We start from the raw sequence: 14,433 nt of genomic DNA, 5'->3' as shown, positions 1-14,433 counted from the left end.
CTCTGCTGATTGTCCCTGTAGTGTGAGTGAAATTATGATGACATGAGATACATAAAAATCAACATTAAAATCAACCACACAGTAAAATCAGCATTAACATCAACATTAAAGGTAGGGTCTCCGATTTTTGAAAGACATTTGAAATCACCAAAACAAACACGCCCCTAAACCAAATGGGTCCCACCCCTGTATTGATAGCTCCGCCCACACATACATACGTCACATACATATCGTAGCTGAAGGGAAGAACAATACGATTGCAGATAAACAAACAAGCAAAAATGACACACAAGCATAATCATGCAAAGGACAAAGGCATATATTAGTTCTGTGTAACAAAGCAAAACCAACGTTACTCACCTATCGAGAAGGAAAAAAGCGCTCCTTCATTTTTCTCCAGCGCTGGAAAGCTGATCCTATATTAACACGTCCTACTTCTTGCCTTATCGTAAGCCTTTCTTCGCTTTCTTTCTTTGTTTTTATCCTCCATGTCCATGTTAAAACCGCTTTCTGCTAATGTCACACATGCGCACTGAACACTTTCTCCGCCCATATTGACAAGCCCCGCCCCTTTCTGCTCATTGGCTACACATTTGTTTTGATTTTTGTTTTGATTTTTGTTTATTATCGGCCCGACTCAGTTTTCTGAAGCATTTCTCAAAAATCGGAGACCCTGCATTTAATTACTGAATGTAAAAATCGGGGAACTTCAGGAACAACCAGGGAACCAACAACCAGTATGAGTCACAGTGGTAGAAAACTATTACTATATCTGACAACAGCCCAGGTTTTTCACTGGTTGCTAGGCAACAGCAATGTGGTTCCAAAAGATACTGAGCGGTTTCAAATTCATTTGAATAAACCATCAACATTTTGGGGAAAAGTCGGTATTCAATAGTGTGTGTATACCTCGTGCTCTTCCTCTTGGTGCACTGCTTTGGCCCCTCCCTCCTCTTGCTCTGGAGCCCCGCCCTCTTCCCCTAACTGGTGGCATGGGGGCGTCGTCCTCATCGGAATCCATGGAAACATCTGCCGGTTCATCTAATTGGTTGAAATCATCACCCTTTGCAGGATCTCTTTGAGCTCTCGCTCGGTTTATCGCCTTCAACACATGCACAGGTGTAAATGTCTGCATTAATTACACACTCATAACTATTAAACTCCTAAACACATCAGGATTTACACATCCGGATTTAAACTCTGGATCGCTGACGGTTATAAAATGGACACTGTTTAGCCAGCAGAGAGAGTGTGTGTGTGTGTGTGTCACTGACCTCTTGTACTTCTTCATCCTCTTCTGCTGTGTTCTTCTTCGAGTCTCTAAAGCGGCGAATCTGAGCACACACACAAAGAGTAAATAATGGTTGAAGCCATTTGCTCTCTGCGTCACAGTAAAAGCCTCTGCTCTTCACTAATACTTCTGCTGGATATTTACAGACTGTTGGCTCTTACACACCCACTGTGCAGTCTGTAACACACTGCCTTGTCAGACAGACAGTAAAGAAACCATGATGACTGGAAAAATAAATGAATGAATGAATGAATGAAGTGTTCCACACGTCACAATATAAGGACAGACACATTAGCACAAATTATTGCAGTAATGTCCGCGGTTAGCTTTAAATTGGCTCAGATCCCAGCGAGCGCCGCAACACTTTATACTGTACAGGAGGAACATGAAGCTCCTGAGTCACACACTCAGGGTCATTAGGTTCATGTTTCCAGCTTTCAGAGTTCCATTAACTCCATGTGGCTCTGCTACAGACCTGGAACCTGAGACACCCCACGAGCTTCAGCAACAAATTCAGTCTGAAATCCTGAGGCATGAAATGAAAACAGGAACTAAACTGTTTCACAAACGTTACCACAAATAAAACAATCTGGAAGTGTTACCAGTACCGGTGTTTCATCACAGCACCCCGTTGTTGATTAGTTTGCTTTCACGGCGCAGCCTCAAGCTTTTAATCCAGATATAATCCAGAGTGAACGTGAGGAAGACTAAATAACGGCAAGACGATTTTAGAATATTTAAACGATCAATGTTTCTTTCTCTCGCCGAATCGGTTCGCTTAAAAGAGTCGACTCTCAAACGACTCACCTCCTTTTTTTCTTTAATAAACAAGTAAAGGAAAATAAAGGAGCAGGATTCAAAGCTACAGAAATCGGCTCTAACACAGTGAAGTGAAGAGTGAGAAGGTGAGGTGTGAGAGCTTAGAAGTATAATCGTTATTTCCTCTCAGTACTCTGGGGTATAAAACAAATACTAACATGCGATAGACTCGGGGGTGAAGATCTCTCAGCACCTCAGGCGTTAATTTTTAATTGAAAAGCTTTAATTGATTGACACACTGTGATTATTTCATTTTATTTGTTCCCCCTCTATTCAGCAGCAGAAGCGCTTGCTGCTTTTAACACAGTTGAAAAAAATAAATAAAAATCAGGCTTAATGCATTTTTATTTTTTCCTGTCTGAACAAATGTCTCTACTGGAATTTTATTATTCAGTTTTATAAAACCTGATTTTTTTTTTTAATCCAAAGAATTTTTATAACCTTCAGCCACTCCAGAAGGATTTATTCATTTACTCATGTATTCTTATTTATTATTAGGATTCATTCCTTCATTCGTTTGCATTCGTTTGTTTGTTTACTGCTGAATTCACGTGATATAATTGGCGTGGTGATTTTTTTTTTAAAGAAAAGAAAATAATCCAAAGATTGTAAAAGTATAATGCAAAATGAAATGAAAAAAAAGAAGAAATATCATAATTCTGAAACACTGCAAAAAAACTTGTTTGGTGAAAACGGACTCATTTTCTTCAAATTTGAGAGAAATAAATTGAATTAATATAGTCTATAGTACAGCTCTCCTTCAGGACTATTTAGAGTTCTTTGCTTGTGTAAAGGGGAACCATTCTAGCTAGAACACTAAAAGAAAGTGCATCGATGAGCTTCTCGAGCAGATCCATCTTTCCGTGAGCTGGAAATCCTTAAAGAGCCCTTAAAGACCTTTTCCTGCTGACAGCTATTTTTAAGTGCTCGTGTATATGAGATGCAAGCGGGGAATAATTTGATGTATCCATGGTGACAGTGTATTACTGCAGCATTACTGTGGTCTGTGTCACTGCATCAACGCACCTTCTTTTAAAACTGTGACAGTGACATGACATACGGCTAAGTATGGTGACCCAAACTCAGAATTGGTTCTCTGCATTTAACCCCTCCAAAGTGCACACACACAGCAGTGAACACACACACACCGTGAACACACACCCGAAGCAGTGGGCAGCCATTTATGCTGCAGCGCCCGGCGAGCAGTTGGAGGGGATTCGGTGCCTTGCTCAAGGGCACCTCAGTCATGGCCGGCCCGAGACTCGAACCCATAACCTTCGGGTTACAAGTCAGACTCTCTAACCATTAGGACACAACTGCCCTGTATTGATTGTGTAGACGATTGTGTAGAAGCGTGAGCCGATTGTGAAGTGATCAGCAGCCTATGAGAAGCGGTGTGTGAGGGAGGGTAGTGAGAATAAATAAATGGTACAAAAAGCTGTAGAAGGACCTGGAGATTTCAGGAACAGTGATTCAAAGACTTGTTTTCTTTTCCTCCAGAGTCAACAGTAAAAGTGAAGAAAAAAAAATCTAGAGCTTTTATTCCTTTTACAATACAGCAGTTTATTGATAAACACCTCAGTTTTTATCCATTTATAGCTGCACTTGTGAAATTGAGTTCGTTCCTGTTTTCACTCGGTCTACGGCGGCTACAAACAGCCGCCTGCTCATCAGCGTACCGAGTCAGTGAGGAACTTCAGCTCTGCCTCTGAGTCCAGGATCCAGCCGTGCTGTAGGATTAGTATTTACTCTCACTCAAGTGTCTCACTGGAGATAATGTGTGTGAGGTGGAGGTGAAGGTTTATCATGACTTCTGACTATGATTATGGTTGCTATGGTTACATATTGGCCAGGTTCAAAATGTAAATGGCAGTGAGAATAATATCAATACTCAAGTACTTGTTTATTATGCTGGTGTTCATGGCGTGGCTTTACTTTCAGGAGATTAAGTGCAGTTTGGGAGGATTAGGAGACATCACCAAACCCACACACACACACCCACACCCCCACACTTCCTCTCTCATCCAGCACCCTCACAGCTCCCATTTCCTACGTCCTGCTGCACTCACTGATCTATTACTGGCTTCATCTCCTCACCTCATCGTCTCTTAGTGATATCGTCCTCATGTCATCACCCTCATCATCTCACCCTTCTCCTCACCATCATCCTAATCTCATTCTTCACAAAATTTCTCTGTCTTTGAAAGGGTTTGTTTTTTAAATAATAAAGCAGACTACAGGTTTATATACAAAAAAATAAGGTAATAAAAATATAGTTAAGTAATAAAAATGCAATATTAAATGATTATTACTCATTAAAATAACAATAAACCTAAACTACGGTTATCTTTTCCTCCATCGTAATGTCGCTCTAAGCTCCATGTCACAGAGTGTATAAGGTCCTTATTCAATGTAAAAGGACTGTGGAAGGAGTCTCCAGTGTCATTGCTGTGTTACAGTCAGAGGTAAATCTGGTCCCTTTCTTGTCTCAGGACAAAAAAGGAGTCTACGCTTCTTTGCGGTTTCTTAGAAACGTGACCAGCTGCGATTAGCGTTTGAGAGAAAGAATAGAAGGAAACGTGAGTAAACGAGTGTTTATACTGTAGCTGCTCTAAAGGAGGTGATAAACTTGCTTCAAGGAATTTTAAACGTACCTATAAACAGATCAAAAAGACTGAGGTGTAGTTATTTACTAAGTCCTTTTCCACTCCTCCTTTATTTCTACAGCTAGTTCCTCACCTCCTCATCGATCTTCTCCTCTGTGGCTTCCACGTGTTTTTCCCTGAGGTAGCGCTGCGTTTTCTCCAGCTGGTAGTTGATGAGCTCCTCGATGGCATCTCGTTCCTCTTTATCCACAAACTCCTGCACGGCTTTGCCCATGCCCTGCTCCGTCAGCAGGGACAGCTGCATATTCTACACACACACAAAACAAACAAACAAATAAATAAATATATAAATAGATAAATAAATAAATAAAAACTTTCATGGTACCTAACTGCACAATACAGATACAAGATACAGCTAAAAAAAATAGATAAAAATACAGTCATAGGAATATGTCAAATATTTAAATGTAGAGTAAAACGTAATAATAAAAGTAAATAAAAAAGGGTAAAAAAAAATGAGAATTATAAAAAACTTTATAAAACCATGATATAAATCACAAAGTAGATTAAATAATAAAGGGAGGAATGAGACTGACAGCCACAGAGAGAAGGAAAGGCGGATGAGATAAAGTCCTGCAGTGTGAAGGTCAGAGGAGTGAACTGAAAGCTAGTTAATTAGGTGTGAGAGGATCGAGGAGAGTGCATGCAGGTGAGAGAAGAAGGTCAGATAACTATAACAGATAATTCAGAGGCACTTAAAGAAGAAGAAGAAGTAGCAGTGAGGCAGCGTGACATATGGAGTACAGGTGTGATGTGTTCACATGCTCCTGTGTAGATGAGAACCCTAACATCTGAGAACTAAATGTACTTTAGCTTGTTAAGGTGCTGCGCTGGGAGTCTGTAAGGAACAGTGCTGCAGTAGTCGTGTCTGGATAAGTCTTATGCCTTTATGTGATAAGCTACGAGAACCTAAAATGAAATAAATAACAGCAGGAGAACTCAGCCAAGAACTGAGTCTTGAGGAACACCACAGGAGAGCTGAGACAAGTCAGACCAGAACCAGAACATCTCAATTAAAACCTCTGACGGATCTGATCTTACCAGGAGAAGCTACAACTTGTAAGATCAAATGGTTTTTTTCCAGTCTCTTCAGGAGGAGGTTATGACTCACTGTACGGAGAGAAACAGTGAATTTATTCACTTGCTAAAAAAAGACCAACAAGTGAAGTGAAAAAGGAGTAAGAAAAACAAAGTCAGATGAACAAAGGTAACAGAATCACAGGAACAGAGTCATGGGAACAGAGCCAGGAAAACAGAGTTCAAAGAATAGTGTCAGTGGACCAGAGTCAGTGTAACAAAGTCAGAGATACAGAGTCAGAGGAACAGAGTCAGAGGGTTAAGACGGTTGATGGCTGAGAAAATACTGGAGGGTTGTTCAGCTCAGTACTGATGACAGTGCAGCAGCAGTTAGCCTTGGCTTTCTGAAGCACTTCTGTGTTCATTGTGATGATCTCTGTAGGCGAGTACATGCACCGTCAGACATGTCTTCCCCGAGGCATTCTGTCTGGAGACATACTGCTTCTCACAGAGTGGAGCTCAGGTGTGAACCAGGGAAAAGGATGAGGAAAGGACACAGATGCTGAGATGATGATGTTACAGTGGATGACCAGAGTATGTGGAGATGAACAGGAAAGTGCTGCACTACATTACTCTGGGCAGAAGGACACATGTTTTATTCTGAAAGTGACATAGTGGTGTTTTATTGGTTTGTGCGATCTTGTGTGTGTAAAGGTTCAGGCCCAGTCATATTTATAATTATACATAAATAAGCAAATGAGGAAACATCCACATGTCCTAACTGACTAATACCAGCATTATCTATGGGATGTGGTAGCCTAGTGGTTAAGGTGTTGGGCTACCAATCGGAAGGTTGTGAGTTCGATTCCTACGTCCACCAAACTGCCACTGCTGGGCCCCTGAGCAAGGCCCTTAACCCTCAATTGCTCAGTTGTATAAAAATGAGATAAAATGTAAGTCGCTCTGGATAAGGGATGTTACCTTCTCTGCAGTCTGAAAGTACTCCTTAACAAGATCCTCGACTCGCAACTGCATAACTTCAGACGGCGGCCGAGACAGGAGCAAATTAAAATCTATACTCTCCCCTGCAACACACACACAAACACACACAAAGCTGAACATGAAAATGAAAAAGATTTTTTGATGATCCAGAGCTACACAGTGTCACTGTTTCCACCCTGGAGCTGATTCGTTTCCAGAACAGAACGTCCCCCAGTGTTTTATTCCCATCACACCACAGCAATTTACAATTACAACGTTTTATTTATAACTGATAGTCATACTGCACACATGGCATGTACATTTAATGTGGTGAAACAACTTTTCTCTTTATCTCTCTAAAAATACAGCTTGTCATGGTAAAGAAGTGTGAACTCCTCTGTCCTGAAAACTTAAAGGTTCAGCTTCCGACTGTTATAAAGCACTGACATTGGAGACTCCTTCCATGAGCTGTTATTGCACTGAGATGTGCAGCTTCACTAGTGTCAGAGCTGCTGTTAAAGAGAATTAATCAACACCTTCTCTCTCTGTATGTGTGTGTCTGTGTGTGTATGTGTGTGTTTGTGTTTGTGTGTGTCTGTGTGTGTGTCTTGCCTTTCACATCGTCTTTACTCTCTCTGTGTCGGACAAAATGTAGGATGTCTTTAGGATTCGCTACTCGATCCACAAACTTCTGACTGAAACGCATTGTGTTAAAAGACTCGAATCCTCCACTGTAATCAACCTGATGAGTGCCACACACACACACACACACACACACACACACACACACACACACACACAATTGTAGATGAGGACATTCACAGAGATTAACTCTGTGATTCAGAGGATTTTATTTAAACGCTGTGACATTTTTGAAGTGGAGTCCCAGAAGCTTGTACAATAATCACTACAGCACTTTGGCACTTTGACATTAAAATATTTAGAAAACCATCCAAAAAAACAACTCCTACAATTACACCCACTAACACGTCACTCTTTTACTCTCTCTCCCTTCTGCAGTATCGTTAGGAATGACGCATTCACACCATCATTATCTACAACTAACAGTTCTCCACAGACAGACAGAGAAAATCTCTAGTCACATGACCTCTAATGTTTACTTTCTCTGTATAAAAAAATAAATACTTAAAATGAGGACATCTTATTGATTTGAGATTATTCTTAAGTACATTTATGAAAAATCTACAGTGCACACTTAGAGCTGTGCATTATTTCTGCACATTAGTGATTTATGGTAGAATTTTATTCTATTATACTACAGAATAATAAAGAATGAAAAAACAACTGATATTTTGAAATTCTGATATTTTGTGAAATGATAGAAATGTAACTTATAAACAAGAAAGCAGTATATCCCAGTAAATACAAAACATAACAAATAAACAAGTCATCGAGCTAAAAGAATAAATAAACTAAAAGAATCACAAAATAAAATAAATAATAAATAAACTAAAAGAAAGAGAACTAATACATTTTTTCAATAACCGTGGAAAAGGTCACCATGAACCCAGAGTGCTTTAGATATTTTTATTATTATTATTATTAAAAAAAAAAAAAAAAAAAAAAAAAAAAACAATTTTAAAGGTACATTGTGTGTGTGTGTGTGTGTGTGTGTGTGTTTCTTTAAAGATACGCACTCGTAGCCTGATGAGAGGTTTTTCGGGTGTTAGTGGGTTTCCGAGTCTCTCCCTTTCTGCCTCCTCCAACATCTCTTCAACCTGCAACGCACAAACAGACGCACAGGAATACACACACACACACACACACACACACACACACACACACACACACACACACACACACACACACACACACACACACACACACACACACACACACGAATGCACACAGACACACCTGGGTATTTACAAACCTGTGAAAGCAATGTGGAAATAAATCAGAGAAATCAGATACCTTCCTTTACTCACTCATGGGAACATATTTTTCTGTTAGCTTTAAGTAGTTTACTTAGATTTTTTTTGTTACAGTTTCAGTGTGAGTGTTCTGGAGGGTTTTTGGAGTTTTATTGGAATGGCATCATGACAGTATTTATCTCCTTGCTTTTCATTAAATCCCTCAGCAATCCCAACGGCTCATTAAAACCTCACAACCTCAGTAACTGTGGCAACTCGGCGCGAGTGACATGAGCGGTGCGAGAGGAGCTCAGGGCAGCGACGACCACTCACCCCTCGGCTCTGAGGTTTCACTGCGGCTTATCGTGATCACGGCTGGACAGGAAACATAAACTAGAATTCTAACTAAATACTGATGTCTTTGTGTGATTTTAAAATCAGATGGATCTCCAAACAGCGTTTGTCTTTCCACAGCCTTATTACCTGTCAAGGTTTCTGACTATCAGAAGGAGTTCAAAAATTGTAACTGATGATCAGCCCATTATTTACAGTCAGATGGAGAAATAAAAATGTTTTACAAAACCGTTCCAGCTTCAATCTCACACTGAACACACAAAGGTAACTGAACATGAGGCACAAGGAACGAGTGGAAGGAGTCTCCAGTGTCAGCTCTGTGTTCCAGTCAGGGGTAAATCTAGAAGGTAGAAGAAGGTCTGAAGGTCTGTTCCAGTCAGAGGTAAATCTTTATTTCCCACAAATACCATGAATTTCACCTGGTTTTTGTGCCCTTGCCTCAGCTCAGAAACGTCTTCTGTGATGCCTTTTAACGTCGAAGGAATGTTGATGTGAATAATAAGAACATGGTAATGTGATTTATTCTGATTTCCTTAGATCATTTGAGTGCTTGAATATTTAGTGGCTCTTTTCAGACATTCGTCCTCATTGTTGATTTCCCGATCTGACGAGGTCTGGAGTGCTTCAGCATGGTTATTGGTTATTAACGTGACATTATGAAACAGGACTCATGCAGAGCTGCAAAATAAAGGGACTGCTGACATCCAGAACAGACTTTCAGAATAAATCATTAAACACATACGAGGGTTAATCCTGTAATAAACTCCGACTGAGCTTCTGTGTGAGCCACTCCAGCCGAGGCTTTAAAAGGCACCAAAGAGTTCTAACAGTGTGAGTGATTTTACTGTTATCAGAACATCAGCAGGTAAACTTAGGACCAAACTGCAGAAGGGAGGAGCATCAAACTAACTGACTAATGAATGTTGTCTGTAACGGGGCTCTCGTAAATTATTTTAGTGCTCTAACCCTCTGGGTTTCCTGTGCTTCAGTTTTCCTTAAGCTTCAGTGTTCCTTATGCTTCAGTTTTCCTTAAGCTTCAGTGTTCCTTACGCTTTAGTGTTCCTTATGCTTCAGTTTTCCTTAAGCTTCAGTGTTCCTTACGCTTTAGTGTTCCTTAAGCTTCAGTGTTCCTTACGCTTCAGTTTTCCTTAAGCTTCAGTGTTCCTTAAGCTTCAGTGTTCCTTAAGCTTCAGTGTTCCTTACGCTTCAGTGTTCCTTGCGCTTCAGTGTTCCTTGCGCTTCAGTGTTCCTTGCGCTCCAGTGTTCCTTACGCTCCAGTGTTCCTTACGCTCCAGTGTTCCTTACGCTTCAGTATTCTATATGCATCAGTGTTCCTTACGCTTCAGTATTCTATATGCATCAGTGTTCCTTACGCTTCAGTATTCTATATGCATCAGTGTTCCTTACACTTCAGTATTCTATATGCATCAGTGTTCCTTACGCTTCAGTGTTCCTTACGCTTCAGTGTTCCTTACGCTTCAGTTTTCCTTAAGCTTCAGTGTTCCTTGCGCTTCACAGTTCCTTACGCGTCAGTGTTCCTTACGCGTCAGTGTTCCTTGCGCTTCAGTGTTCCTTGCGCTTCAGTGTTCCTTGCGCTTCAGTGTTCCTTGCGCTTCAGTGTTCCTTGCGCTTCAGTGTTCCTTGCGCTTCAGTGTTCCTTGCGCTCCAGTGTTCCTTGCGCTCCAGTATTCTATATGCATCAGTGTTCCTTACGCTTCAGTATTCTATATGCATCAGTGTTCCTTACGCTTCAGTATTCTATATGCATCAGTGTTCCTTACACTTCAGTATTCTATATGCATCAGTGTTCCTTACGCTTCAGTATTCTTTATGCATCAGTATTCCTTACGCTTCAGTATTCCTTACGCTTCACTATTCTTTATGCATCAATGTTTCTTATGCCTCAGTATGCTATACACCTCAATACGTTTCAGTATTCTATACACTTCAGTACTCCTCACACTTTAGTATACTAAACACTTCAGTATTCTATAAGATTCTGTAATCCTTATACTTCAAGCATTTCATATGCTTCTAATCCTTAAGCTTCAAGTATACAATGCAGTTTTCCTTACGCTTCAGTGTTCCACACACTTCAGTATTGTAAACGCTTCAGTATTCCATAAGCTTCAATTCTGCAGCCTTCTCTACACTCCAGTATTTCATATACTTCTGTATTCTACACGCTTCCGTATTCTGTACGATTAAGAATTCCTTTTGCTTCAGTATTCTCTAGAGTCAAACTGTACTAGCAGACCTGGAGCTGAAGTAGGAAAGGTAACGTGTGTGTGTGCGTGTGTGTGTATGTGTGTGTGTGTGTGTGTATGTGTGTGTTTTTACCTTTTGCTGGCAGAAAGCCTGCACTTTGTTACTGACGTTGGGAATCTCTGGGCTGAACAACTCCGGGTAATCTAAAAGAATCACGTCCTGAATAAAAAACTGTCTCACTGTGTGTAGTGGAATCTTCTGCAGGTTCATTTTCCTGCCCTTCACCCTGAGTAAGCCGATGTGCCTGCACACACACGGGCACACACACAGTTTCTTCCCAGCTCTAGTACATGAGTGTGTATGTTAATTAAGAAATAAGTTAACAAGCAGGTTACAGACGGTTTACGAGGTTAGAAGTGGACTCCTGTCCAAGTGCAAGTCTGAGGACAAGTACATAAGAACAGTATAGAATGGGAGATACAGGACAGCAGTTCCCAAATTGGCAGAGTGGGGTGCAGGGGGTCGCGAGATGATTTCCAGAAACTTTATTTATTTATTTATTTTTATATGTTAAAAAAGGTTGTAATGATGTAAGTATAAATTTAGGGTAATTAAAATAAACTGGAAATAAAACTTTTTTTGCTCCGATTAATTACGACAGTTAAGGTCACCATTCAATGTAACCACGGCAAATCATCTGGCGTCAGATACGGAAGATGCGCTGATAGAACTTTCACCCGATTGAACCCCGAGGACGGCATTTGACGGCAAGACGCTGGATGAGTTCTGGGTTTCTGTCGCGCGGGAATATCCACAGTTGTCGAAAGCCGTGTTGGATGTGCTCATGCAATTTGGCCCAACATATTAATGCGAAAAGAATTTCTCAGCGCTGACTTACATTAAAAATAAACACAGGTCACGGCTTAACGTGGAAGATGATCTGCGGGTGGTGATCTCCAAAATTGAACCTATGCCCCTTTTCCACCGAGGCAGTTCAGTGCTGGTTCGGAGCCAGAGCCTAATTTAGAACCAGTTCTTTCTGTTTCGACCGCCAAAGCACCGGCTCCGAACTAGGAAAAGAGGTTCTTAAGTAGCACCAAAACGTTGCTGGTCTAGACTTAAGAACCGCTTGGGGCGGGAGCTGTGGGCGGGGCTACTGTTAGCACATTTGAAAACGTACCTTAAGTATACTAATGTTTAATACACTTTTACTTTACCGCGATATGATACATTATCAGCACACATGATAGTAGGTAGCTACATGTTAAGGCTAACGTTTTTTCTGTGTTAACGATAAAATAACGTTATGTACTTTATTGATTACAACCTCCGTTTATACAGATTACACGGAGCTGCACGTACACGTTTTATTCGCCGCGTTTGGATGCCAATGTAGGTTCGCAAAGCCATGAGCATTAACAGTAAAGTGACATCCGCCATTGTTGATGTGTTTGTGTTTGCCGTTGCTGCGCTAACGTTGCTGGGACACGTGACACGTATACAGTGACGTCACACTCGGTGCTGTGATGGCTCTCTAGCCGGTGGAAAGGCAAACCGGTTCTTAGAAGGTTCGCCAGTGGAACCTGCTTTGAACCAGAACTAGCGCTAGCTCTGAACCAGCACCCGGTTCTTTCCGGTGGAAAAGAGGCACTAGAGTGGACCTGCTTTGCTCCGCGTACAGCGCCCATCCATCACATTAGGTGGTTTTTCGGAATACATTTACAATACAATTATACATGAAGTTATAATTGTTCCAAGGTGCCAGCCAACGAGGGGTGGTGGCGGTCACGGGTCGTCAGCAGTCTAATATTGGGGGTCGCGGTCTGAAAAGTTTGGGATATAGGAGAGTGTGTGTGTGTTTGTGTGTGCGTGTGTACTTTTTGACAGCTTCCCCGGGTGACAGTGAGGTGACGACTGAGCTGCCCGGCTGCGTGACATAGAAAAGCTGCTGCTCGTTTCGGACTGGAGAGATTTTACACTCATGCTCGTGGCCCCAAATCACCAGGTCCAGGAAGTCATCCAGAAACTGCTCAGGGATGTAGTTAGTGGCACCATGTTTACTCCTACACACACACACACACACACACACACACACACACACACACACACACACACACACACACACACACACACACACACACACATTAGTTTCCAGATCCTCATATCAGAGAATATGCAAATGAAACATTTTGACAAATTATGAAGATGTATTTCCCTTCATGTGCATGTGTGTGTGTGTGTGTGTGTGTGTGTGTGTCCCTTTTGTACATATTATTATTAATATTATGTTTCAGTCATGTTTCAAATCAATTTATCAATCTGAATCGCTGTTCGCTCTAACAGGGAGGAGGGATCTGTGCACAATAAATAAGGAGCAGAAACAGCGGCGTCGATCCCTGTGGAAATCAAAGTGGCTTAAAGACTCAAAACAGAAGGACAGGAGACACAAAAGAGGAACATTATGAAATGACACAATGTACAATTCCAGAAATAACCAAGAATAACTAGACAAACACTCCCCAGAGAAGCTGCAGTGTGCTTCAGGAACACAGACATAATCATTATTAGAAACTAATAACCTTCTGAAACTGTGAGAGAATTCGACATAAAGACGTTCAACATCCTGAGCGTATTCTCTGGGTCAGAACATTCACTTTAATGAACGCTGTGTTTGTGTGTATAATCTGTTTACGGTCACATTTAACGTTGTGGAATGACATGAATCTACTTATCTCCTGTTCTCGCTTGTAGCAGCTCTAAACAGTTTTTCTCCTACAATCCAAAGAGCTGACACTGGAGACTCCTTCCATATGTTGTTAAACGTTTTCCTCCTCACAGAAAACTTCCCATCAACGTTTACACACATGGAAAACCTTGTTGTGTGTGTGTGTGTGTGTGTGTGTGTGTGAATGCAGTGTTAGTACAACAACAGAGAGCACCTATACACTTAGGGAAAGAAATTCAAATCAAGAACCCAGGGCAGAACTTTACACTATAAGGCTATATGTGGAACTTTATGAAGATAAGAACCTTTAAGAAGAGTTCTATTATTGTGTGTGTGTGTGTGTGTGTGTGTGTGTGTCCTCTGAGATTACTTACTGAGAACCTGTAGCACATTTCTCTCTCTCTCTCTGTGAAAGTTATATAAAAGACATCTGTGTGTGTGCGTGTGTGTGTGTGTGTGTGTGACCCAGAGAACATTAAACGAGGCTGAATGAGCTGA

The 14,433-nt window shown here is 41.1% G+C and overlaps 1 protein-coding gene across 4 annotated transcripts in view; it reads right to left on the bottom strand.

Moving 5' to 3' along the window:
- The window catches only part of mre11a (MRE11 homolog A, double strand break repair nuclease), a 31,068-nt gene that overhangs the window by 10,451 nt on the left and 6,184 nt on the right, over window positions 1-14,433 (bottom strand). For all 4 annotated transcript variants that reach the window (XM_027142785.2, XM_027142784.2, XM_027142783.2 and 1 more), the window contains exons 8-15: window positions 13,088-13,273; window positions 11,343-11,514; window positions 8,433-8,513; window positions 7,387-7,516; window positions 6,775-6,878; window positions 4,850-5,023; window positions 1,275-1,334; window positions 910-1,102 (exon numbers count right to left, since the gene is read on the bottom strand). In XM_027142785.2, coding sequence (XP_026998586.2) covers window positions 910-1,102; window positions 1,275-1,334; window positions 4,850-5,023; window positions 6,775-6,878; window positions 7,387-7,516; window positions 8,433-8,513; window positions 11,343-11,514; window positions 13,088-13,273 — 1,100 coding nt within the window. The remainder of the gene's footprint in view (window positions 1-909; window positions 1,103-1,274; window positions 1,335-4,849; window positions 5,024-6,774; window positions 6,879-7,386; window positions 7,517-8,432; window positions 8,514-11,342; window positions 11,515-13,087; window positions 13,274-14,433) is intronic.

This window comes from Tachysurus fulvidraco, chromosome 22 (genome assembly GCF_022655615.1).
Source record: "Tachysurus fulvidraco isolate hzauxx_2018 chromosome 22, HZAU_PFXX_2.0, whole genome shotgun sequence".
In the NCBI taxonomy this organism is placed as follows: domain Eukaryota; kingdom Metazoa; phylum Chordata; class Actinopteri; order Siluriformes; family Bagridae; genus Tachysurus; species Tachysurus fulvidraco.
Note: the sequence above shows the minus strand (reverse complement) of the source record. Positions and strands in the feature narration are given on the sequence as shown.